Raw genomic sequence first — 27,875 nt, 5'->3', positions numbered from 1 at the left:
ATTGATATTTGAGGCTCTCTCTCCCCAATTGATAGTATAATGTAGGCTACGCACATATTTAGTGTGTGATATGAGGTTGGAGACATGTTTATTTCGACATTACAAATAAAAGCCTTTTTAAACAATGGCAACACTGCCATATTGCACTGAGCTTTGCTGTTGGAAAACTACATCAGTGTCTGACTTTTGGCTATATACAGATGCACCTCCTCCGACTTCACTCTTCAACTTTCAACAGCAGTCGCGTGCTTCAGCCTTACTACACAAACAAGCCCCATGGTGATGGAGGTTGGGAGATTATGGACAAGTCATGGACCATGATGTTTGTGTGCCTCTGCCCATTGTAAATGGCTCAGAAGAGTAACTTAATGGCAATTCACCTAAGAATCAGTACTTTGATTACTTTAAATATACTTTTCTGTTATGCTTACATTTCCAATATGGATGCATAACACATTGGGGCTAGTTAACCTAAATGACTAAATTGCTTGAATGTTTCCTAACCTTGAAAGTAGTCTATGGAGAGACTGCAATCCCTTTATATCTGACATACAGTATACTAGTCATGTTATGTCACCATTTTTACTTTTATGTAGCTACACCTTTTGGAGCTTAAATCAATCCATTACTTCCCCCTCCCTTCCTCCTCTTATACTGTTTGTAAACCTTTTCATGAAAACAATGTTTGGAAAGACAGTTACAACTCAAAGCATAAATGGAATGTTTTAAAATAATTTATTAGGAATTTTTAAAAGTTTTTTTCCAAAGAAAAAAAGAGAAAACAGGAAGAAAAATAACTGAAAGAGGGTTACAGTGTTGACAAGAACATTACCTTCCAGAGTAAACACAGAATCCAAAGGCTGCAACACCGTGGCAACCAGCAGGCTTAGAAAAATATCAAAATCTACAACTTGGTGATAGAAATTGACAGTGCCTCTTTTTCTTAAACTAACCATAACATTAAAACACTTTATTTTGACCTCCCAGTGCAACAACGTAAAATTTCTGAACAAAACGATTGCGTTCTCTTAAAAAAGTATATTGCTTCTTATGAGTTTCATGGCTACAGTCTGTGTCACCCAGTAGATATGTAGTGTCTCTGTTGGTGTGGAGGAGGGGTTGAGAAATACATACAATCTCATCATGGAAGAGCCTCAGGACCACCTCTGAGATAGTGTTCACTTAGAAATGAACAAATCCCTTCCACTCACCGAAAGAGACAAGGAAGTTCAGTAACAAACCAAATTAGCAGTAATACATTCACATTTACCACCAATGTATCCATTCCCTGACAATACATTTCACACATGATGCCAATAAGTGTGACCACATATAGCCATACAATGCACACACACACACACAAATGCGCACTCACACACATCAACACAATCTGCAGAAGAATTGAGTCGTAAAATCGTACCATTGTGAAACTGTTTTACGACTTGTTTCTGCATGCTTGTCCTTCATTTTCCTTTACAACCATTACATATTAAAAATGATCATTCTAAAACAACAAGAAAATAACACAGTACCAAGTAATGAGGATAGAAACAGCTAGTTTTTCTCATATTAAAGGAGTATCCCACGTTAATGTAACATCTCAAGCTTTCTCTCTCCCAGTGCTGATAAAAGGGATTCCTGGGTGAATTCACAGTATAGGAGAAAACCCTTTTACTCTGACAGACCTGGGCCAGGCTCACAACTAACACAACGAAATATTATGAATCAAACAAATACATCAGTAATAAACCAGCACATAAACCCTCCCATAAAACTATATCATAACTTCATGTTAGTGTCATGAATGTTGTCCAGTGGAAAGAGAATGATAAAACTGACTGACAAAAACACAGTTTGTGTCTGACAATGCCTGTGATGATGACTGACCTCCCGTCTCTATTATACTATGATATGGAACAGTCTGGATTTCCAGTCTGGGTTTCCAATGAAACTATAAAACCATCTGCTGAAAACAAATACCATCGTACCATTTCCCCTGCCCTCCCAACACCCTTCATTTTTTTGCAGAATGCAAAATACAGTTATATTTACAATATTTTACAAAAACAGACATCACACGGTTCAATCTGACTGGAAATAGACTCATGACTATCAATTTTGTTACTTTGATCATTATTAGTATAACAAATGCTTGTTAAAAACCTACCAAGATATACATTTTCAACATTGTAATACATTTTTAAAATTTAATTCATTAATCAGACATTTTCTGTTAAAATTCAGTATGAACTAAAAGACAAATATACACTTATTCAGTAGAAATTATTGTTCCAGTCCTTCACATATTTCGTACCTGGAGATCACTCTTTCTCCCTCTCCGCCTCTCAATAAAACACCTTCTGACAAAATATTTCCCAAAAACTAAACAAAGAATCAAGACATATGAGATTACATTACAATTTTCACAAAACATTTAAGTGAAATAAAACAAAAGAAAAAAGTAGCTAGAATTATCTGCATCTTTCTAATACAAGCAGAAACATTTTAAAGGCTGTTGTTCCTTTCTGCTAACTACAGTAACATGTTAGACAGGAGGTGATGTTAAGACAGAACACAGGAAGTCTGAAGAAGAGAGATCCTCAGTGGGAGGAGGGGCGGGGACATCAGGGGTCAAGGGTCAGGGTCCAAACTGCAGGGTCACACAGCCAGAGAGGAGTAACCATAGAGAGTCGGATCAGCTCAAAGCAGCTTCAACTCCTTCCATCTCTCAGATCACAGACCTGCAGAGAAATAGAGACAATGTTTATTTTATTTTCATGTTTCTATTAGACCACATATATTAGACCACACATTAGTTACAATAAATGTACAGTAAATTAGAGTGATTCATTTGAATGGAACATGACACTTTTGAGTATGTGATGCTGTGGGTGGGTGTATCAGCAGACTCACTCTCTCAGTGGTAGCCGTTAGTGAAAGCCGTAGCAATCAGAGGGCCCTGTAGGGAGCAGTCAGACACACAGGAGTGATTAGAGGGAGCGCCCAGTCATCACAACACAACACAACCACCAACATCACACTCAACAATACAATAACACAACCCTCACCAAATCTGCCAGACAAGTCTGTCAAAATAGACAGTGTAGATAGGCTCTCATTACACGAGAGCAACATTACTTGTTCATTTGACCTTTTTTTATCAGTTACACAATGACAGACAGATGCTCATACAGTCATAACAAAGGAATGGACACTCAGACACTGTCACTAGCCAGCTACCACCCAGTATGCACCTTAGAGACCGCTGCCCTATGTAAATAGAACACCGGTCACTTTAATAATGTTAACATATTGTTTTCTGCACTTTATATGTATATAATGTATTCAACTCACCCTATATGCTATACACACACCTTTTTTATTCACATACTGACCATACTGTCTATACACTATTTCTACTACTGTACATTGCATTTTAGTTACACTGTTTATACACCGGATATGTATTTACAGTGCAGTCAGAAAGTATTCAGACCCCTTGACTTTTTCCACATTTTGTTACGTTACAGCCTTATTCTAAAAATTATTACATTGGTTTTTTTTCATCTATCTACACAGAATTCCCCATAATGACAAAGCAAAAACAGGTTTTTAAAAATTTTTGCAAATGTATAAAAAATACAAAACTGAAATATCACATTTACATAAGTATTCGGAACCTTTACTAAATACCTTGTTCAAGCACCACAGCCTCTAGTCTTCTTGGGTATGACGCTTCAAGCACCACAGCCTCCAGTCTTCCTGGGTATGACGCTTCAAGCACCACAGCCTCCAGTCTTCTTGGGTATGACGCTTCAAGCACCACAGCCTCTAGTCTTCTTGGGTATGACGCTTCAAGCACCACAGCCTCCAGTCTTCTTGGGTATGACGCTTCAAGCACCACAGCCTCCAGTCTTCTTGGGTATGACGCTTCAAGCACCACAGCCTCCAGTCTTCTTGGGTATGACGCTTCAAGCACCACAGCCTCCAGTCTTCTTGGGTATGACGCTTCAAGCACCACAGCCTCCAGTCTTCTTGGGTATGACGCTTCAAGCTTGGCACACCTGTATTTGGGGAGTTTCTCCCATTCTTCTCTGCAGATCCTCTCAAGTTCTGTCAGGTTGGATGGGGAGCGTCGCTGCACAGCTATTTTCAGGTCTCTCCAGAGATGCTCGATCAGGTACAAGTCCGGGCTCTGGCTGGGCCACTCAAGGACATTCAGAGACTTGCCCTGAAGCAACTCCTGCATTGTCTTGGCTGTGTGCTTAGGGTCGTTTTCCTGTTAGACTGGTGCGAAGGTTCACCTTCCGAGGTTCTGAGCGCTCTGAAGCCTTGGTCACCTCCCTGACCAAGGCCCTTCTCCCCTGATTGCTCAGTTTGGCTCTAGGAAGAGTCTTGGTGGTTCCAAACTTCTTCCATTTAAGAATGATGGAGGCCACTGTGTTTTCGGGGACATTCAATGCTGCAGATATCTTTTGGTACCTTTTCCCAGATCTGTGCCTCAACACAATCCTGTCTCGAAGCTCTACAGACAATTCCTTCGCTCTAATGGCTTGGGTTTTTGCTCTGACATGCACTGTCAACTGTGGGACCTTATATAGACAGGTGTGTGCCTTTCCAAATCATGTGCAATCAATTGAATTTACCAATCATGGACTCCAATCAAGTTGTAGAAACATCTCAAGGATGATCAATGGAAACAGGATACACCTGAGCTCAATATCTCATAGCAAAGGGTCTGAATACTTATGTTTTTTATTTGTTATAAATTATCAAACATTTCTAAAAACCTGTTTCCCTTTGTCATTATGGGGAATTGTGTGTAGATTGATGAGGAAACATTTTTATTTAATCAATTTTAGAATAAGGCTGTAACGTAACAAAATATGGAAAAAGTCAATGGGTCTGAATACTTTCTGAATGTACTGTATATAGTGGATTCTTGACATAGTTCATTCTAACATATCTACTGCTATACATATCATTCCTAGTATATCTTGTATAAATTAATCCAGTGTACATATGCATAGATTGCGTTTGGATTACTGTTACAGTGCTATTTGGGTTGTTAACTGAATTGATTTCAACATTTCTTTCTTTTAACTTTTTGGATTGTGTGTGTATTGTTTTGTATTACTGCACTGTTAGAGCTAGAAAAACAATAATTTCGCTGCACCTGTGATAACATCTGCAAATCTGTGTACATGACCAATAAACGTAGATTTTATTTGATATTGCACTCAACATCTTAGAAGCACTGCTATGAGGCATAGATATTCTTCCTATGACAAACTGAACAGATAGTTTGCATTACCAAAAATGAATAGGGTCTAAAATACCTACGTGATAAGGGCTGTGTCTTACCCCCAGACTGTGGCCAAACCCAGTGCTTGGGGAGGGGCTTGCAGCGCTGAGGTAGCTGCTGACAGCAGACTCCTGATTGGCTGCTGCATACAAGTCTGCCATTGGGCCAGGGCTGCTGGTTCCCAGGAACCCTCCTGAACGAGAGGGGGTGGAGCCTAATATATCAAATACAGATGCAAATAAGTGGACAGTCACAGAATTAAGTACACACAAGAAATACTGTACAACAAACAGACAATTTCTCCATTCAGTCATACCCTGGCAGAGATACAGATGAGAGAGGTTTTCAGTCTTTCAACCCCTCATACCAGTGGAGGCTCCTCAGAGGAGGAAGGGGAGGACCATCCTCCTCAGTGAATTTCAGAAAAATTGTGAAACATTAAAAAAGTGTTCCTTTTTTGATAAAACTGTACTAAATATATTCACGTAACCATATAATTAATTAAAACACACTGTTTTACAATGAAGGTCTACAGTAGAATCAACAGTAGGGTAGCACCATGGTGTAGCCGGAGGACAGCTAGTTTCCGTCCTCCTCTGGGTACATTGACTTCAATACAAAATCTCATGGTTCTCACCCCTTTCCATAGACTTACACAGTAATTACGACAACTTCCGGAGGACGTCCTCCAACCTATCAGAGCTCTTGCAGCATGAACTGACGTGTAATCCACCCAATCAAAGGATCAGAGAATGAATCTAGAACATTTTAGTGGCCACCCTCATGACAGCGAAGAGAGAGAAAAAAGTTTTAAAGTTAATTTCCTTAAATTCTGCACATTTTGCCATGGGGCGTAGAGAAAATGTTGCCATTTTAAAGCAAGTTTGCTGCAATTCTACACATTTTGCCATGGGGTGGAGGCAAATGTTTACCGTTTTTAATATGATAACTGATGATCAAAGGGCCCCATACCGGTCAGTAATTCGACCATGCTTACTAAAAGTTTAGATAGCTGGCCGCTAGACTAACTTACCAATCAAAAACATTTTAGTTGACATGATCTAATTGAGTGAAAAAATTGCACCTTGTGTATTCTATTATTCTAACTCTCAACAGTAAGTTATAGTTTTTAATTGGTACGCATGCCGCCAGTTGCCCATCCTTGAGCTTGACGTGCAAGACGATATTGAACGTGTCACTGTCTTTCACCTTGATTACTCAAATTTGTCTCTTGACCTGTGCACCTACATTGTAAATGTTTATTCTTAGGCTATGTTGTAGCAACCTCATGATGTGTATAGGGAGAATCTGAGTATCATGTAGTAGCCTAAATCTATCACTGTTACATTGAACTGGGTGAATGGAATATGAATGACAGTCATCCAATATGCTGTAATAGAAGAAAAATCGTCCTCCCTCATCTTAAACAGCACCGACATACCTCTAGCTACTGCTGCTGCCGCTGCTGCCATTGGTCCGTATGCCGACAGAGGAATGGCTGATAGGGAAGAGGAGGTACAACAGGTTACACATCCAGCTCAGGCTACAAAAACATACATGACCTCTCTAGACAAGTCAGTCAGAAAATGAGTTTTACCATTATCATCAACATCATGTCAAAACTCTAACATATGGAGCTACATAGCGCAAGGTACACTACCGTTCAAAAGTTTGGGGTCACTTAGAAATGTCCTTGTTTTGAAAGAAAAGCACATTTTTTGTCCATTAAAATAACATCAAATTGATCAGAAATACAGTGTAGACTTTGTTAATGTTGTAAATGACTATTGTAGCTGGAAACGGCATATTTTTTATGGAATATCTACATAGGTGTACAGAGGCCCGTTATCAGCAACCATCACTCCTGTGTTCCAATGGCAAGTTGTGTTAGCTAATCCAAGTTTATCATTTTAAAAGGCTAATTGATCATTAGAAAACCCTTTTGCAACTATGTTAGCATAGCTGAAAACGGTTGTTCTGATTAAAGAAGTAATAAAACTGGCCTTCTTTAGACTAGTTGAGTATCTGGAGCATCAAATCAAAATCAAATTTTATTAGACACATGCGCCGAATACAACAGGTGTAGACCTTACAGTGAAATGCTTACTTACAAGCCCCTAACCAACAGTGCAGTTTCAAAAGATACGGATAAGAAAAAGAGATAAAAGTAACAAGTAATTAAAAAGCATCAGTAAAAATAACAATATATACAGGGGGTGCCGGTACAGAGTCAATGTGAGGGGGCACCGATTAGTTGAGGTACTATGTACATTTAGGTAAAGTTAATTAAAGTGACTATGCATAGATGACAACAGAGAGTGGCATTGGTGTGGAGAGGGGAGGGGCAATGCAAATAGTCTGGGTGGCCATTTGATTAGATGTTCAGGAGTCTTATGGCTTGGGGGTAGAAGCTGTTTAGAAGCCTCTTGGACCTAGACTTGGCGCTCCGGTACCACTTGCAGTGCGGTAGCAGAGAGAACAGTCTATGACTAGGGTGGCTGGAGTCTTTGACAATTTTTAGGCTTTCCTCTGACACCGGCTGGTAGAGGTCCTGGATGGCAGGAAGCTTGGCCCCAGTAATGTACTGGGCTGTTCGCACTAGCCTCTGTAGTGCCTTGCGGTCGGAGGCAAGCAGTTGCCATACCAGGCAGTGATGCAACCAGTTAGCATACTCTCAATGACGCAGCTGTAGAACTTTTTGAGGATCTGAGGACCCATGCCAAATCTGCATCAGCATTTGTGGGTTTCAATTACAGGCTCAAAATGGCCAGAAACAAAGAACTTTCTTCTGAAACTCGTCAGTCTATTCTTGTTCTGAGAAATGAAGGCAATTCCATAAGAGAAATTGCCAAGAAACTGAAGATCTTGTACAACGCTGTCACATTGGCATGAATGATCCGGGAGACAGGCGCAGGAATGCGTAATAGTTTTTTTTATTCAGCCCAAATTACGGCGTGCTGTGTAAAGGCACGGGGACGAAGACCAAACAAACACGTAACAAAAACACAGGGTTGAAACCCAAACAACTGAGCGAGGAGTACTTCAAATAAATACACACGCGCACAATGATTAATACACGGGACCAGACCCGTAATCATCTGCGCAATCCATAATGGCACGAAAGCCAAAACAGACAGCACAGGTACTCACACGCACCAACAGACATAGTAACAATAATCGACAAGACCATGGAAACCAAAGGGCACATACAGTTGAAGTCGGAAGTTTACATACACCTTTGTCAAATACATTTAAAGTCAGTTTTTCACAAATCCTGACATTTAATCCTAGTAATAATTCCCTGTTTTAGGTCAGTTAGGATCACCACTTTATTTTAAGAATGTGAAATGTCAGACAAATAGCAGAGAGAATGATTTATTTCAGGTTTTATTTCTTTCATCGCATTCCCAGTGGGTCAGAAGTTTACATACACTCAATAAGTATTTGGTAGCATTGCCTTTTAATTGTTTAACATGGGTCAAATATTTCGGGTTGAAGACCACAAGCTTCCCACAATAAGTTGGGTGAATTTTGGCCCATTCCTCCTGACAGAGCTGGTGTAACTGAGTCAGGTTCGTAGGCCTCCTTGCTTGCACACACTTTTTCAGTTCTGATCACAAATTTTCAATGGAATTGAGGTCCTGGCTTTGTAATGGCCACTCCAATACCTTGACTTTGTTGTCCTTAAGCCATTTTGCCAAAACTTTGGAAGTATGCTTGGGGTCATTGTCCATTTGGAAGACCCATTTGCAGCCAAGCTTTAGCTTCCTGACTGATGTCTTGATATGTTGCTTCAATATATCCACATAATTTTCCTCCTCATGATGCCATCTATTTTGTGAAGTGCACCAGTCTCTCCTGCAGCAAATCACCCCCACAACATGATGCTGCCCCCCTCTGCTTCACGGTTGGGATGGGGTTCTTCGGCTTGCAAGCCTCCCCCTTTTTCCTCCTAACATAACGATGGTCATTATGGCCAAACAGTTCTATTTTTGTTTCACCAGACCAGAGGACATTTCTCCAAAAAGTACAATATTTGTCCCCATGTGCTGTTGCAAACAGTAGTCTGGCTTTTTTATGACGGTTTTGGAGCAGTGGCTTCTTCCTTGCTGAGAGGCGTTTCAGGTTATGTCGATATAGGACTCGTTTTACTGTGGATATAGATACTTTTGTACCGGTTTCCTCCAGCATCTTCACAAGGTCCTTTGCTGTTGTTCTGGGATTGATTTGCAATTTTCGCACCAAAGTACGTTCATCTCTAGAAGACAGAAGGTGTCTCCTTCCTGAGCGGGATGGTGGCTGCGTGGTCCCATGGTGTTTATACTTGCGTACTATTGTTTGTACAGATGAACTTGGTACCTTCAGGCATTTGGAAATTGCTCCCAAGGAAGAACCAGACTTGTGGAGGTCTACAATGTTTTTCTGAAGTCTTGGCTGATTTCCTTTGATTGTCCCATGATTTTCCCGTGATGTCAAGCAAAGAGGCACTGAGTTTGAAAGTAGGCCTTGAAATACATCCACAGGTCCACCTCCAATTGACTCAAATGATGTCAATTAGCCTATCCAAAGCTTCTAAAGCCATGTCATCATTTTCTGTAATTTTCCAAGCTGTTTAAAAGCACAGTCAACTTAGTGTATGTAAACTTCTGACCCACTGGAATTGTGATACAGTGAATTATATGTCAAATAATCTGTCTGTAAACAATTGTTGGAAAAATGACTTGTGTCATGCACAAAGTAGATGTCCTAACCGACTTGCCAAAAACTATAGTTTGTAAACAAGAAATTTGTGGAGTGGTTGAAAAATGAGTTTTAAGGACTCCAACCTAAGTGTATGTAAACTTCTGACTTCAACTGTATATACAAATACTAATCAGTGGGAATAGGGGTTAGGTGTGCGTGATGAAAGTTCCGGAGGGATCCATGAGAGTACCCCCCCGACACCGGGACGATCACAGGAACGCAGCGCGGGTCGAACAGGACCCGATGCAGCTGCCGAAGTAGCGTCGTCGTCGGATGGGCCAATTGCCGCTGCTGAAGTTGTGGTGGCGTCAGACGGACCAGTGGCAGTGGCGTCGGATGGTCCGGTTGTGGCGGCGGCGGACGGGCCAGTTGTAGCTGCTGTTGTAGCATCCCATCGTCGGACGGACCCGTTGTGGCGACGTCAGACAACCCAGTTGCAGCTGCCGAAGTTGCGGCGGTGCCGGATGGACCAGTTGCAGCGTCGTCGGATGGGCCATTCCCGCTGTCTCCCTCAATGGTCGATTATTCTGTCACGTCGGCATGAAGAGATTCGGGGGACAGGCGCAGGAATGCGTTTTTTATTCAGCCCAAATTACGGCGTGCCGTGTAAAGGCACGGGGACGAAGACCAAACAAACACGTACACAAAACACAGGGTTGAAACCCAAACAAAAGAGTGAGGAATACCTCAAATAAATAACATACTAGCACAATGATTAACACACGGGACGAGACCCGTAATCATCTGCGTAATCCACAAGGGCACGAAAGCCCAAAACACACAGCACAGGTACTCGCACGCACCAACGGACATTGTAACAATAATCGACCGCACCATGGTGAAGAAAGGGCACATATATACAAATACAATCAGTGGGAATAGGGGCCAGGTGTGCACAATGAAAGTTCCAGAGGGATCCATGACAAACGCTGTGTACTACTCTCTTCACAGAACAGCGCAAGCTGTCTCTAACCAGAATAGAAAGAGGAGTGGGAGGCCCCGGTGCACAACTGAGCAAGAGGACAAGTACATTAGAGTGTCTAGTTTGAGAAACAGATGCCTCACAAGTCCTCAGCTGGCAGTTTCATTAAATAGTACTCGCAAAACACCAGTCTCAACGTCAATATTGAAGAGGCGACTCCGGGATGCTGGCCTTCTAGGCAGAGTTGTAAATAAAAAGCCATATCTCAGACTGGCCAATAAAAATAAAAGATTAAGATGGGCAAAATAACACAGACACTGGACAGAGGGACTCTGCCTAGAAGGCCAGCATCCCAGAGTCACCTCTTCACTGTTGATGTTGAGACTGGTGTTTTGCGACTACTATTTAATGAAGCTGCCAGTTAAGGACTTGTGAGGCGTCTGTTTGCTTTTGGCCATTTTGAGCCTGTAATCGAACCCACAAATGCTGATGCTCCAGATACTCAACTAGGCTAAAGAAGGCCAGTTTTATTGCTTCTTTAATCCGAACAACCGTTTTCAGCTGTGCTAACATAATTGCAAAAGGGTTTTCTAATGCTCAATTAGCCTTTTAAAATGATAAACTTGGATTAGCTAACACAACTTGCCATTGGAACACAGGAGTGATGGTTGCTGATGATGGGCCTCTTGTACACCTATGTAGATAGTCCATAAAAAATCTGCCGTTTCCAGCTACAATAGTCATTTACAACATTACCAATGTCTACACTGTATTTCTGATCAATTTGATGTTATTTTATTGACAAAAAAATGTGCTTTTCTTCCAAAAACAAGGAAATTTCTAAGTGACCCCAAACTTTTGAACGGTAGTGTATATTAACAAAAACACTGATGAGTGCAAGCCCACGACTCTGTAGTGTGTAATTACTGCGTAATTACTGGTGTCACTGTGTAATAACTAGTTTGCAGCACAGTAAAGGGGTGTGTAGCAGACTGACAGCAAGCTGCTTGTAAAGGCCAGAGGAGGGACTGACCTGTGAGCTCAGGGGGGTGGGATGATGTCAGAAGGGGGGTCCTCTCTAAATGGAATTCTAGAACAAAAACATCAGAGTGCTGTTGAAACACACCACCAGTGAAGCAAGGGACACACTCATCCGTACACATACACACACCTGCAGAGAACACACAACTAGGGTGACAACAGGGGAACACAACACTGAGCTGGAGAGATGCAGTAAGAGGAAGAAATGAAAGAAGAGAGGGAATGGGAAGTGGCAGATTGACGTAGCCGAAGAATTCATTTGCTTAACTGGTCGTACAAGCCTAATACATTAGGATGGATTAAGAATATACTGGCCCTCACAAACACACCCACTCTCTCTCTTTCTCTTACTAACACATACAACCACACACAAAGCATGCAAAGCATATGTAATTCCACTCCCTGATATTTACAAGCAGCCAATGACACACACAGAGTGCTTTATGAGCTTCCATGGAGGCATGTGTGTGTATTGGTTAAAGAGTTTGTCTGTATTTTGTGGGAGCTATATGCATTATGAAGAGTCTAAACACACACCAACTGGAAATGAATAAACCCTAAGAATTACACAACCATCGTCAAATGATTGGACTCCTCTACTGCTCAGTGATGGTCCAAGGAACGGGCAAAATGGCCATGATTGACTCAAGGGAGTATGAATGGGTGGAGGAGTAGCTTCTTACCAGGGAATTGATAGGTATATCCAGGGGTGATGCCAGTGTAACTTCGACTAGCATACGTAGCTGCCTGGAACCCTGGGTAACCTATGGCGAAAGGACAGTCATGGGTCTGTGTTTGAGTGAAACAGTGCTGCCCCCTGCCTGTGAAAGAGGATACTGTCAATGTAACAACAGGTTCATAGAAACAATGCAGTCAATTACATTCTCTAGTCTAGATCAGCCAATAGGATATTTAGTGTATGTATGCTCAGCCCACAGTTGATCTAACTTAACAACTGTACCCTTGACTATAATTCCCCTTGTCCTGCCAATGTCATTGTGAATATTGCAGTTCTCAGACTGAACAGTAGATGATGGTGGTGTCATTTAACGCCAAATGACAAAATGACATGCTGATTTCCTTACCCTGTAAGCAGTCTAAGGATAGGGTATAACAGCAATCCATGCATTGGTGAAAAATGCTAATATCGGTACCATAACTTCAATGGGACTTTTGCCACAAATGCTAAAGCGTTAGCATTTGGAAACAGTGCCAGGGAAACTAAGCCAAAGCATGGATTGCTGTCATACCTTGTCCATTGACTGCTTACAGGGTAAGGAAGCCAATGTGTCATTTGGGATTTCATAAATAGCAATATAACACACATACAAGCACTACTTTACCCTAATACCATAGATTGCATACATTCCAGGGTACCACTTAAACTAATTTGGTAGTACATGTTTTAATAGACTTTTCAGTTGGCAGGCTCAAGTATGGAATGATCTTATTATGGGGAGATGATCCTATAAAGAGTATGACATCTGTCCCCTAGCGGTTGTACTTTCTGTGGTAAATTATCTCCACATGATGTAAAATATGATATTACGAGAAGATTCTTTACAGTGTTTCACAGTCATTTGACGATATGGAGTAACAAGATATAAAAGGCCACATCATCATCGCTGGCATTACTGTCGTCCTCATCGTCACTATGAGCTTACCCAGCATGCCGATACCCAGCATGAAAGCGTCCATGCCATAGGGCATCACCCGAGAGCGCCCCCTGGCCGAGCCCATGGGTGACATCACTTCCTTGGGCTGAGCCTTCTTACACTCCACCTGTCAGAAACACACGAGGGGGAACAAACAGTCAACAACTACACCTCTCACAATTACATTGTGTATTGAATTACGAAGGATTGATATACGGCCTTCTTAGCTCACCATTTTGTTATTTATCTCATGGAAGTGGATCTCACACACTTTATCTACCACGTCCTCATTCTCAAACGTGACAAAGCCAAATCCTGGAGTAGACAAAATACAAATAATGTATGTGAGGAGGTTCAACTCATGAAGCATTGTGCACGACACAATGGATTAAAGCTCTTGTTCCCATTACTGAACATATCAGACCCAAGTTTGGGTAAATCCCTTCCACTGTCTCTAGGGGGTTAGAGTGTGGGGCTAATGCACTGCTGCTAACCCCCTCCTGTATTAGGTCCTGTAATAACTGCTTAGAATGTTGGCACCCTCCCCCCTCTGGGGTGCTGTTCCTGGCTCATCCCCTCCTCCCTCCCATCCCTCCTGGCTAGGCCAGAGAGCCTCCCCTCCTCCCTCAGCCCAGTAAAGCTGGTGGGCTGTCATAATCGATCAGTCCCAGGGTGGGGAGGAGGAGCTTAAGGAGGCTTTATCCTGATCCCGATTAAGGGACTAATTAGCCTAGCCTCGTTCCTCTCCTCATGCTCAGTTCTTCCTGCTCAGCCTATGGGGGGGTAGTGGTTTTTTCCTACTAGCATTGACTTTGCTGATAGTTTCTTTCTGGAGAAAAGTTTTACTTACTCCGATTGTGATACGTGGTTGTCTAACCTAGCTAGCTACATTAAGATGGATGCACTAACTATAAAAGTGTCTGCTAAATGACCAAAATGTTTAAAAAAAAATTGTTGTTGAGGATATAGAGATAGAGTCTCACCTCTGTGTCTGTTGGTGGTCTTGTCAAACATGAGCATGGCATCGTCAACCTAGACGAGACAAACACAGAGTTGTACACACATCACCTCAAATAACGCACCCTCGCACCATATTGTCTGACCTCATCCCTTCTCAAGTTCTGCAGGGAGGCTCAGCAACAGATGGATGGAAAGGGCAGAATGAGGAGGAGGGGGGTTACAGAGGAGGAGAGGGAAGGATAATAAGGAAAAAAACGGAAAAAATCTTGAGGGGACATTTGTGGTGCATGGGCACAAGATGGTCGCTAGGAAAGGTTTGATTCATGACAAAATTAGAAACCCTTCACTGTTAGATTTCCTGCCTCTGAACTGCATTGTCGCAACCTCTTTGAAAAAGAAGACATAATCCATCCTCATTCCCCCTACTTTCGAAAGTTTGCCCTTCCCATGGCAATTGTGCAAGAAGTTCTCCTAAAGAGCTTTATCGGGCAACAAGCACTATTTGTGAAGAGAGAGAGAATGTGTACGAGAGAGAGACAAGAGGGTGAGAGAGAGAGAGAGAAACAGAGAGAGTGGTAGGGGGTACAATAAGTAAAGTAAAAATGTGGGCAAGTATAGAGTTGATGACAAGAAGAGGGACTGGGGAGAGAACACGGGTATAGACCATAGTGAGGTAGAGATGAGTGTGTGTGAGAGAGTGAGAGAGAAGATACAGTGTCGTGAGATAAAGGTGGAGACAGAAAGTATGGGACAAAATAGGGAGGGAGGAGAACAGAGAGAGACAAAGAATGGGAGCAAGAGAACAAAGAGGTGTGGAGGCTTTGTCTGTTGGCACAGCCAGCCATAACTCCTCCTCTACTTGTGCCCTTTCTCTCTCCCTCTCTGCCCCCCCCCCTTCAAAGTGAAGAGTCCCAGGTATATCCTTCAACTGAACCCAGACTAATACCTTTCAATACAAAATCTAATAAAAAAAGCATGAAATATCACACACCTATTATAATTGAAATAAACTCCTAAATTCAAATAAACTCCTAAATGAATCTGAGTTTTCCACATAAAATGTGTTTCGGTTTGTTATAAAGCCATTGACAGGTGTACATGGTTCCACCTAACTTTTTGCCAGAACCATTGACAAGCCTATACGGTTCCACCCAGAACTGGTACATTGTGTTAGTGTCAGTGAGTGTGTGTCAGAGTGAGTGTGTGTCAGAGTGAGTGTGTGTTCGTGCTTGGGGATATCACTGGGCAGCTTGCACGCAGAAAGGTCAAGGGTGAGGGAGGAGTGCCTCCAGCCAGTGTGAAAGAAGACCTGTTGGTCTTAGCCCTCTCAAATCACTGACTCCTTCCACTCTGACATTTCCCTATCACCCCTCCTGTCTCCCTAACCAGGACTGCCTCTTTCTAGGCCAAGCCCCATGACACAGCAATGGAACACCACAGACAACGTCACTCCACGGTTTACACCACCAAACTGGACTGAATTAGAAGCTGAATTATATGCTGAAATCTACAACTCGCAAAAAGGCAGAACTAACACTTAAGATATGTTATTCACATGTGCTATAGAGTTATCAACAGAGATTAACCACAAGCACCCAGTGCAATTAAAAGTTAAAACGGCAATAATGTCCTCATTTAACAAAATGTTTCTAAATCAATAACTGTCCTTTAAACCTAGATATTTCAAACACGGGACATTTTAATGGCGCACTGGACAATATTTCCCTCTTCCACCGCTCATCCTCCCTGTCATTCTCTCCCCATCTCTCTCTCCACCCCCTTGTCCAGAGCAGGACAGAATACAAAAGGTCCAGTGAGGCAGTATAATCAGGAACTTCCATGGATGGCTGGAGCCTACATTTCTCAATCCATCCATCTCTCTCATTCCATTCATGCTGTTTTATGATTGGGAGTGAAGCATTTCATGTGTCACATACAGTATTGTATATGATAGATACAGGAAGTACCATTTCAACTATCAAGACTTCAAATGTAATATTACATAATCAAACTCTGCCCTGACTGGCTAGACTAGACTTACTAATGGCTGACTAAACTATATAAATGAGCTTTGCCTCAGCCTATTACTGGGGTTGAAAGCTAATCTAGTTAGCATCCAGGCTCATTGGTTTATCTGATTTCCTATTGAATTGCAACTTACCTACTTCTGTAGGTTACCTGCGGCCACTATTTTAAGTTTTGCCTGTTTAAAATAGGTACAGTGTCAACAAGTAAGAATATTTTAAAGATTCAAAGTGCTCATCCTTGTAAATACTAAACTCCTGTACAAACTAACTAAATATTTGCCTAGCTTTGTTCAAATACCTAATAGTCCCACTAAATCCCTGCACCCCATCTCTCTGGCCTAGTTCCTTTCTCTCTCTCTCTCTATCACTCACCCTTCATTTATTCTCTCCAGTCTGCATTTCAAGACCCTTGGAATCTATGGTGGGAAGAGAAAAACAGTACACTACGGATATTCAAATAAATATCTATGAACTGATGACAGACTGGAAGTGAAAAGTATGTTGGTTTGGGTCTGTTTTGACCGTTGGTCGACGAGTGTTATTGCTACACAACTTCTGGGTTGACACACCCCCCCCACCCTCAACACAAAACCCCTTGCCCGCTGAATTACTTGGGGACAATGGGCAAGCCGGGTCACCACGGTAATGGGCCAGGAGGGGGTTGGGGTAGAAGCAGCTGTTACATCAGATTAATTCAGATTCTGATAATCCCTCCCCACCATTGCCACACACACTCACTCCAAAACTTTTTGCTCCCTATTTTCCCTAACTTAGCCTAGTGCTCCATACCTCCCTAAGCCTGTCCACTCTGGTTCTACTCTCTCTATCCCTCTTCCCCTCCACCCCTCCCACAAGTAACTCTCCTTTCTTCCAAAGCAACTCTTCTATTCCACTTAATGTTTAGCCTTACCTCAGCAATCAGTTTCATCTAAACAACAAAGATGTGAGACGTGTTGAGGAAACACTGCCATGGAGGAGGATGCATCATCCCACTCATCTCCACTCCCTCCTCCCCTCAACAACACAGTCTAAGAAACAGATCCACCAGCCCACCTGTGTCCGGTCTGGAGCTCTGTTGGTCGGCTACTGTGTAGCAACCTAGCCGTGCCAAAAGCCAGGCAGGAAAGCCTATGTAAATTACGATCGGCATAAATCCCCAAGGTGAATTATTTAAAAGTTCGCTACAAATCGATATATTTAATTAAATAGTGATCCAATCCGACTACTACATTTGTCGTCACACAGGACCACTTGCTGACACAGACCAATCACGGGTCGGCAGGCTACGAGAAGGCTGCCGGTTGACTCTCTCAGGCAGGATGAAAATGACTACATCGACCATGATCCTTTGCTAGCTACGGCCACTTTCACAATGATATGTAAAGATTTTTTGGTGCCATTCAGCCCCATTCAGCAATATGGCGCCCTTCAAATTCAAATACTTCCGGTTTCATGCGCCATCAAGAGTTTTCCATAGGAATTCGTGAATGACGTCAGCGCTATTACTATCTACTGGTTTTAATGGCTATGAGATCCAGACACGTTTACTAGGACAGGGGTTCCCAAACCTTTTCACTCAGTCCCCCCTTCCAGCATTGGGGAACATCCCACACCACCCCTGCGCGTGCACCCGCCACGTCGATTTCTATAGGCACTGTTCATAACACAAACTGTTGTTGGCAGAGAGAACATTTTGCAGGTTTAAAGCTTTTTTCCTGCAATTCTACACATTTTGTCATGGGTGCAGAGATATTGTGCAGTTTTAAAGTACATTTTCTTACAATTCTATACATTTTGCCATGTCTAATGTGTATTCATGTGATATTTAAGTGACTCAAACATTCCAACAAAATCTTTGGGCTAAAAAAACCTAGCTAAAAAACATTAGCTGACCTGGGCTAGTTGATCTGGACATTTCTGACAAGTTATAAATGTCTCTCCAAGGTATACAATGACTAACATGACAAGAGGAAAACTGAGGATTTTGAAATTGCACCTTGTGCATTCTACTATTACAACTTTCAAGATTAAGTTGAAAGCTGGACCCCCGCACCGCCCCTGTCGACCCTAGGGGGGCGTGCCCCACAGTTTGGGAACCACTGTACTAGGGCTGGGAATTGCCAGGGACATCATGCTATAAAATTGTCACAATACTCAGGTGCAGATACAATATGTATTGCGATTCTACAGGGCATTTGGAAAGTATTCAGACCACTTCACTTTTTCCCATATTTTGTTATGTTACAGCCTTATTCTAAACTTGGATTAAATATTTTTTTACTCATTAATCTATACACAATACCCCATAAAGACAAAGCCAAAACAGGTTTTATGAATTTGTATTAAAAATAAAAAACCTAAATACCTTATTTACCTAAGTATTTAGACCCTTTGCTATGAGACTCGAAATTGAGCTCAGGTGTATCCTGTTTCCATTGATCATCCTTGAGATGTTTCTACAACTTGATTGGAGTCCACCTGTGGTAAATTCAATTAATTGGACATGATTTGGAAAGGCACATAGTCTATATAAGGTCCCACAGTTGACAGTGCAAGTCAGAGCAAAAACCAAGCCATGAGGTCGAAGGAATTGTCCGTAGAGCTCCGAGACAGGATTGTGTCAAGGCACAGATCTGGGGAAGGGTACCCAAACATTTCTGCAGCATTGAAGGTCTCCAAGAACACAGTGGCCTCCATCATTCTTAAATGTAAGAAGTTTTGAACCACCAAGACTCTTCCTAGAGCTGTCCCCCCGGCCAAACTGAGCAATCTGGAGAGAAAGGCCTTGGTCAGGGAAGTGACGAAGAACCTGATGGTCACTCTGACAGAACTCCAGAGTTCCTCTGTGGCAATGGGAGAACCTTCCAGAAGGACAACCATCTCTGCAGCACTATACCAATCAGGCCTTTATGGTAGAGTGGCAAGAAGGAAGCCACTCCTCAGTAAAAGGCACATGACAGCCCGCTTGGAGTTTGCCAAAAGGCACCTAAAGGACTCTCAGACCATGAGAAACAAGATTCTCTGGTCTGATGAAACCAAGATTGAACTCTTTGGCCTGAATACCAACTTGAACCTGATCGGACATCTCTGGAAAGACCTGAAAATAGCTGTGCAGTGACTCTCCCAATCCAACCTGACAGAGCTTGAGAGGATCTGCAGAGAAGAATGGGAGAAACTCCCCTAATACCGGTGTGCCAAGCTTGTAGCGTCATATCCAAGAAGACTCAAGGCTGTAATCGTTGCTAAACATGCTTCAACAAAGTACTGAGTAAAGGGTCTGAATACTTATGTAAATGTAATATTTCATATTTTTTGTATTTTTTTATTATTTAAAAAAAACTTTTTAGCTTTGTCATTTTGGGGTATTGTGTGTAGATTGATGAGGGGGTAAAAAAAACAATTTAATACATTTTAGAATAAAACTGTAATGTAACAAAATGTGGAAAAAGTCAAGCGATATGAATACTTTCCGAATGCACTGTATGTGTATCACAGCTTATAATGATAAAAAATTCACATTAATTACATGTTGGCACACCATTTAAAAAGAAGCTTGAGGCCAAGCTATAGGAGGAGAAATACCTAAGTGTTGGTGCCGGTACAACCGACTAGCGCTAGCTAATGTTAACTACCTAGCTAGCTAAATAAAACATTTTAAAAAGTCACATTCAATAGCAATACTAGCTTACATGCTGCTTACCTTTCCGAACTGGTCGAAATACGCCTTAACATCCTCGATGGTCGTGTTCACGGACAGACCTCCAACAAAGATCTTCTTGGTCCGAGTCACTAGCTGCAAGGAGAAATGGGTCAGTTTATTAATGGATGGAGAATGGATTCATGAATGAGTAACTGTGATCAAACCAAGGGTTAAGATCAACCATTAATGGTGGCTGTCGTTGGGTAGCCTGGTATTGTCCATCATATGTTTGTGTTATCATCTCATGTGTTTCGTCTAAATGATCAAATAATTCAGGTGCTAATGGAAAAACCACCAACAGGCATGTTTCCAATTTCCCCTAAAGCCCCTAAAAGGCCACTTTGCATGACAAGTAAAGGAATCAGATGAAATAGCTCTGCCCATGTATAACCACAAAATGGTCATAGACTTTATGTTGATCTTTATGCCATCACGACCAACAGTACAGTACATTATTAACATACTATTGCACTGCTTATGTAGAAAATTACTTCTGCTACCACAATCAGCATTAATGCCGGTGAACTTGCCATATACACTTTAGGCTCTTGAGAATATACCATGGACATTATTGTGCTGTATAAGGTGTTAACAAAAGCCACTTGATCACATAAGAGTGTACGGAGCACAGTGATGTCACAGCAGCAGTCATGTTCATCTCATTACAAGGCATTAGCCCAGATAGAATGTGAAAAGCTAAACACAGCAAGCACAGGCTAACCTGCTCCCTCCCAGCAATGTCATTCACACTGGACTGATTAAGCCCTGACAAATAATGGCTAGACTGGCTCACTCACCTTGGGCTGGGCTCTACGCGGGAACGCAACTTTCGGATCAATCTAGAGGAGGGAGTTAAGAGGAGAAAGGCCTGTTTACACACACAGCTCAATACAGATAAACTAGCCCATGCAATCAGGTGAATCTGTGTGAACCAAGTCCATGGTTATGGTCTCTTTGATGGTGCTCCTTGCCTCATCCTGTAAGGGTTCCTTAGCATGGGTGTTTGGGTTATAACGCTACACCAGTACATAGGTCATTATGAGACCTAGAGGAATAAGACAAGTAGAGGATAGATAGAGGGGTAATTGTTTCCACAAGGTGGGGCATAGAAGGTGAAAAAAATGTTGAGTATAAAATGTGCTTTCTCTTTGAAGAAATGTTCTCTTCTCAGCATTGTTGGAAAAGGACCCGTAAGTAACCATCTCACTGTTAGTCTACACCTGTTGTTTACGAAGCATGTGACTAATAAAACGTTTTGAATTGAAAGAATCTGCTGATAAAATGAGAATGACTTAGTTCCAAATCTAACTTCATTCTAACAATAACCCAATTGGCCTACACCGTGCACTGGCCAGAGCTGAATACTGCTCCAACCTCAGAAGTGCTGGTCTATTGGTGTACTTGTGCAGGTAGAATGTGTGGGAATGTTGGAGTGACAGAAGCACAGAGGTGCCTCTCCTCTCTGGCCTGCCTTCCTAAGCCCTCTCCTCCTCTCGTCACCAACATGTGACATGTGATCTCCTGGAATCTCACACAGGCACTACAATTACAAACACATCTCACCTCCGCAAAAAAGGACAGAGAAAGAGACACAGTGAGCTGAAGAAAGGGAGAAACAGTACAGAACAAGAGGAAGACAAGGAGGGAGAATGGACGGACGCAAACAGAGGAGAGAGCCATCAACCTCACACACTGACAGCACATCAGCCTCATTTTGTTTGTGTTTGTTTGTTTTTGCCTCCCTCTCCCGCTAAGACAATATGATAATCTTGTGCGCTATTTAAAAATCAACATTTCATAGTGTTTTCATCACACAGTTCTTCCACTGTGTTGACCTCTGCTCTAACAGCATCAGTAAACGTGAGAGCTAAGCTATCACTTACAGTGCAGAGACTGAAATATGATGACGATAATAATAATACTAAATAAATATAATAACAATGCAACTACATAAACTGTCAGGTCAATTGTAGATTCACCATGATATGTGTCACACAAAAGCAAAACCCATTTGAATTCATACATTTACAATATAGTCATTTACTCTGATTGGATAAAGAGCAACTACACCATGCCAAAAAGATGCAACTATAGAGACTATAGTACAGCAATTGGAGACCTCTAGCTATAGTATTAGTCTATACTTATCTAACAGAACTAAAGAATGACTAGACTACTCCACGCAGTACTGTTGTTATGCTACGAGACAGTAAGACAGTACAGTGCTAAGAGCACTATATTAGTCCGTAACCATGACGGGGTAGAGCAGAACTACAGTAAACCGCTAGAGCCTCTATGGTAAACCACGTGTGTTTACCAGAGTAAAGTACAGTGTTTAGTCTACATGTGTAGTGTAGGTTCTATAGAGCAGTGTGAGAAGGCTAGGCTAGACTGGACGGAGTATCGGATGCAGTCTACTGTTTAGTTCTATGGTCTCTAGACTACTCTGATAGTCACCTCCGGTCACCAACCCTCCTGATGTCCAACACTCCTGTGCACATTCAAAAACAAACAAACAGACAAAATCAACATAGAGCAACCAACACACATCCATGGGGGGAAATATGGACATTAGACAGGTGAGGTAACTTTTTAATAAAAGTATTTTTAAAAACAAAATGAATGACCCGCATAAACAATTCATTTTAGAAAAAATGAAATGCCCCCTTTCTTCTATATTTATGACAAAATAACAGACATGATCATGCAAATTGAATAAAAAATCTAATGATCACATATTTATTAGATGGTAACAGTTCCAGAATGCTAAACGTGGCAGAGGTGTTGGAGAGACAGGCCAGGCCGTAACCCAGGCTCCCCCCCACCGTCCACAGAGCTGAGTCTAAGAAGAAGGCAAGGGGGTTTATCAAATCAGAACAATGCCTTTGATCAATTACTGTCCAACCATAGGCAACAGTTGGTGAGGTGCACAACCCGGCCTTAGTTAGCAACGCACACAAACTCAGGGGTCAAACACACTGTCAAGTAAAATATCTGTGACTCAGAAGTACAACCCAAGCATTTTTCCTTCAATCCTATTAGCTGCTTTGTAGAGCCATACTAATCACAGATGGGGTGATCCCTCCTGCCACCTTCCCTCCCTTCCTCCTCCTCATCTTCTTCCTTCTGGGTCAGCTTGTTAGTCTCTTCACATTAGGGTGAACTGAAACATCGTATTCTATAATCAATAGAATTATTGATTTTAGGATGTCTCAAACTGCTTTGATCTGACCTGGACAATATTTAGGACAGGTTAATATTTTCCTTTTCTTAGGACTGAGCACCTGCCTTGTGGGTGCATAGCAGGTGTGGGACAGCACCAATGTCCATATTCAGGACTGAGTCCGACTGACACAGTTCTCCATGTTTAGACAGAATATGTTCTACAAGCTGCAGGGGTCTTTAACACTCTGTAACTTGAAGCACTTGGGATTGAACTACTGTTGTTATCATCAGTATACTGTATATCTGCCTATTGAAGTATCCTTGTGCTAAAGCTATGCTGAAGAAATGTAGGATGACATAATATCTTGTAAAACTAATTTTCCCTCAAACACTATTCTAAACCTTTAATGTCCAACGTCACTCAGATAGGGCACTCTCTATCAAAATCCCATAGCAGCCAGCCAGTCTATCCCGCTCCGTCAACTTGTGTCAACTAGGACCCAAGAACATTTTGTTGTAGACACCATGGGGAGCTAGTATAATCTTACAACAACATAATATAATAATTCTGCATAGATGGGTAGATGGGCTACTCAAGTCACTAGCAGACAGTGTGCTAGCAGCTACAAATAAAAGTCCATTAATTCCTCTCCAACTCTGAGAATAGTTGCCCTCTACTCTCCCGTCTGAGTAAACCTCTCTCCATTGTTGTCCTGGAGCAGTTCAGTCTGTCAGAGCAGGGCACATTCTTTCTGTTGCCACTGGAGAACTCTCTAACAGGATAACCTGCCTGTGGCTGCGAGAGAGGAGAGGGGGCAGGGTATTCTCTCTAAACTAAAGCCTACTCTACTCACCATCCCACCCCTGCCGCTGGTCACTGAGCCTTCTCCTTGCCAGAAACACACACTCTAAAGATGCCACAGAGTACCATCCATGCAGAGCACAGTCCCACCCTGTTACCAACCAGTCAGCCAAGCTCCCTCCAGCTGACATCACATTGATCTAACCTATTACTGCTCTAGGGTTTTGCTATGAGCTTAAACTGTTGGCTAGTTTGGTATTGAAGAAATTATCATTTTCAAAGATGTTGGTTTTGTGTCCATTTTCTTTGGAGGGAAGTATAATGGAGACAAAAAAGCCATGGCGACTAACCATTAAAGTCCCCATTCTAGGTTATCATCATGCCAAATCAGACTGCTGCAGTAACTTTTGATTTGGTCAGACTTTGGTCTATTGTTTATCTACAAACCACTTTCCATACTTCTGTACAGAATGCTTGTGCAAAACTACTGTACTACTTTGAAACTGTCCCGTTCCCATCCCATAAAGTGCTCCACCCTGACTATGACCCCTTTTAATCCTTCCTTCCTTCCTGAGTGGTGTCCTCTTAAGTGTCTACAAATCTTCCTTGTGTGTATCTGTAGATATGTTGAGATGGTGTCCCACTCCAAACACAAAAATGGGAGAAAGGGCCTCAATAAATTTCAATACACTGATCTACCCCCAGCCATCACTGATCTACCCCCAGCCATCACTGATCTACCCCCAGCCATCACTGATCTACCCACAGCCGTCACCACTCCCACCCAGTAAGGGGGAACTCAGCCGTCCCTATGGCGACCAACGGGCAGCATTGTTCCCAGACCAGCCCACATTCATTACTTACAAAGACACACACACACCACAGAGTTTTACAAACACAAGTTACACGCATTCCCTCACGCACATGTACACATAGAAACAGGTTATGTCTGAAACAATGGGGCAATCTTTGATTTTGCTAATGAAGTTCTGAAATGTCTTTTAGTTTTCCCACAAGTGATCATAATGCCATTCCATATGGTAGTGGTTACTCTGACACTCCCTATGGAATAGCACCTATATGATGTTAGGAAAATCACTATCTTGCCCCAACTACATCAACATCTGTAGCTTACTGGTTTCAGGGTGCAGAGGCACTAATTCATTCATTCATTTGTTCACATAAGACATACTTGTAAACTGAAACACAAAACAGCATGCGGAAAGTTTGATGATGAGTTTGCTATGAAGCAGAGACTGTGCTATTGAGCACAACCCTGTCTGGGTCCCCCAGTTACCATGGAAATTGACACTGAGTAACACTTTCTTGACCGTTTCACTGTGGGAGGGTGAGGGGAGAGAGAGCACATTCTGTAGCCCAGTCTATTCCTGAGCTTTCCTCCATGGTTCAACATGTAGATTTTAGATCCCATTACACTTCACGTGTGAAGAACACTTGCACATCATAATGGGAACAGCATTCCAAAGTATTTTACAAGTAGCCTCGTTTATTAGTCCAGTTTAAATTAAAGTTAGTAATGGCAACTTCTTTAATAGTGCCATATAAAGGCAATAATGTAGGCCTATCTATATTTACATTATTTTTTATTTATATTCAACTTATTTCCCAGAGATAATGTAAGAACTTGAAAAAAGTAGAACAAGTAGTGTCTAAAAGACTATTCAAAGTGATCAAACTGCTACAGCCATTTGCAATAATGTTTCAGTTAGTTCTTGAGAATGGAAACATGTCTTGTAGTATTGGGTGAAATGGAAGTGATAAGACTAGAAGAGTATGCTCGTCAACATGAATGCTTTTAGTGGTTTAATAACTCACTGTTTTTGAATCCAACTCATGCCTGGTTACTGCCGAAACTGAATCCACACCGGCCTGGTCAACAAAAGTGACAAATCCAAAACCCCTTCAAAAAAAATATCAGAATATACAATCATTTAACACAAAGTATCGACACAGATAATAATCTGAATATGAATGAACTAGACCTATGTCATGACTAGCAGTTGAACTGTTGTGTTGTGAGCTTTTCTGTTAGGGCGCTGCACTGCGGACGCCTCCCTCACCTCGAGCGCTTAGTAACTGGATCCCGCATCACCATGCACTCTTTCACCTCGCCATACTTGCAAAAGTACTCTTTCAATCCCTCTGAAAGAAAGAATAGTAAGAAATTGTGCGCTATTTTTTTTTGTATGTCCGTAGCAAAAGCCTACAGCAGGTGGTGTGTGACTACTATTGCACTGATACTACGGCAAAATTGCAGCCACCATTGTTAAACTTTCTGATGGTCGCAGTCTGTGATTGTCTTCAGACATCAACAATGCTACAGTCCAGTGTCCAGAAATGAGAACGTAAAATAAGGGATGTTTAAAGTTGACAATGACAGCCTATACAGAACATGCTCTCTTAAAGTTACATCAACCTACATACCGCATAAGAGTCAATTATGATCCAATGACAGAATCTGGACATAACTCATCACTCAAGAGATGCTAGAAAACCTCTCTTACCATGTTATAAGTGTGCAATTGTTGTCTTGAACAATAGCCTGTTGCCAAGGTTTATTGATCAGAACTTTTGGAAAAGGAGTTTACACACATTTTTCACGGATTTACAGCCTAAGGTCAGTGGTAGTTTTTTCTAATTACTTTAGGATTGGTTTATTTTCAACTTGGCATTCTTTATTATATCCCCCTGTAGGCTTCTGATCTGTGTTGAATGAGCGCTTTGATTTCAGCATTGGACCACAGATTTGATTTATATAGACGGCAAGCGAGAGTAGTAGTCTACAAGTAGCACAACTCATTCATCACTTTTAGAAATCTTGAATCAAAACAATGATTTTTACAGATTCTTATTTCCAACTCTCACTTTGTATTTTAAACAGCTTCATGACTGAGAATTTTATAAGAGAATAAACGGCTTAAAGTTTGATAAAGTTTTGAGGCGATAATAAGCTTACCTTGTGTCGTCTGCCAGCTGAGACCGCCTATGAACATTTTGCTAAAAAACAAAAAAACAAACACATGCAAGTGTAAATGTAACATGTAAGCTTTGATGTTAGGTAACGAGGACAGTTCAATTATTTAGAAATGTCGACCCGTTATATAAGTTATTATAAGTTATAACATCGTTACTAAAACCAAAATATATTTTCTCTGTCCACAAAAATACTATGAATGAGCGGTCTCTCAGAAGATGAGCACTGCTACCAACAACACAAAAAGTGCGAGCATGCTCTCCTTCATCTCAATACTCCAATAGGAAGTTTCTTTCAACTCATGGGTTTGTCTTGAAGGTGTATCCGCTCTCAGGACCAGGTAGAGCCGACGGGGAAGGTAAGTTTACCAGGGATCGTGAGGGGAGTCCGTGGATGACAGGCTGCTCTGGCTCCTTTCCATCTCCATTCCGTGCCCGTGTGTTCAGACTGTACCGTATGGAAAAACAGGCAGAGTGGAGTGATGGGGCGGGGGTTTGGCCAAGGGTTTTAAGGGGGGAACGAGCTGTTGCAGAGAGAAGGGTGGAGTATATCGGGCTCAA

At 41.9% G+C, this 27,875-nt stretch overlaps 1 protein-coding gene across 12 annotated transcripts; it reads right to left on the bottom strand.

Moving 5' to 3' along the window:
• Positions 1-716: 716 nt before the first annotated feature.
• Positions 717-27,845, bottom strand: LOC115164639 (RNA-binding protein Musashi homolog 1). Of its 12 annotated transcripts, none has more exons than XM_029717331.1 (15): positions 27,684-27,844; positions 27,298-27,338; positions 26,402-26,483; positions 26,157-26,241; positions 21,151-21,192; positions 20,354-20,446; positions 14,650-14,698; positions 13,899-13,981; positions 13,676-13,793; positions 12,695-12,832; positions 12,004-12,060; positions 6,747-6,803; positions 5,340-5,519; positions 2,914-2,959; positions 717-2,741 (listed from the first exon to the last, which is right to left on the bottom strand). In XM_029717331.1, exons 1-14 carry the CDS (start codon positions 27,740-27,742, stop codon positions 2,931-2,933), a joined length of 1,113 nt encoding a protein of 370 aa, XP_029573191.1. In that variant the 5' UTR covers positions 27,743-27,844; the 3' UTR covers positions 717-2,741; positions 2,914-2,930. The 12 variants fall into 12 exon arrangements, with proteins under 12 accessions (XP_029573191.1, XP_029573192.1, XP_029573193.1 ...); XM_029717332.1 differs by having other exon boundaries at positions 5,365-5,519; XM_029717333.1 differs by having other exon boundaries at positions 5,344-5,498.
• Positions 27,846-27,875: the final 30 nt, after the last annotated feature.

This window comes from Salmo trutta, chromosome 27 (genome assembly GCF_901001165.1).
Source record: "Salmo trutta chromosome 27, fSalTru1.1, whole genome shotgun sequence".
Taxonomy (NCBI): Eukaryota; Metazoa; Chordata; class Actinopteri; order Salmoniformes; family Salmonidae; genus Salmo; species Salmo trutta.
Note: the sequence above shows the minus strand (reverse complement) of the source record. Positions and strands in the feature narration are given on the sequence as shown.

What these genes read in the sequence shown, in the direction of transcription:
- LOC115164639 (XM_029717330.1), bottom strand. Translation starts at nt 27,742, where the DNA reads ATGGAGATGGAAAGGAGCCAGAGCAGCCTGTCATCCACGGACTCCCCT. An exon ending in GCTGGGTATCGGCATGCTGG is followed by an intron (nt 12,833 to 13,675) that starts GTAAGCTCATAG and finishes CCTCTTTCACAG; the next exon opens with GCAGGGGGCAGCACTGTTTC. An exon ending in TAAGACACAGCCCTTATCAC is followed by an intron (nt 2,960 to 5,343) that starts GTAGGTATTTTA and finishes TGCTCCCTACAG; the next exon opens with GGCCCTCTGATTGCTACGGC.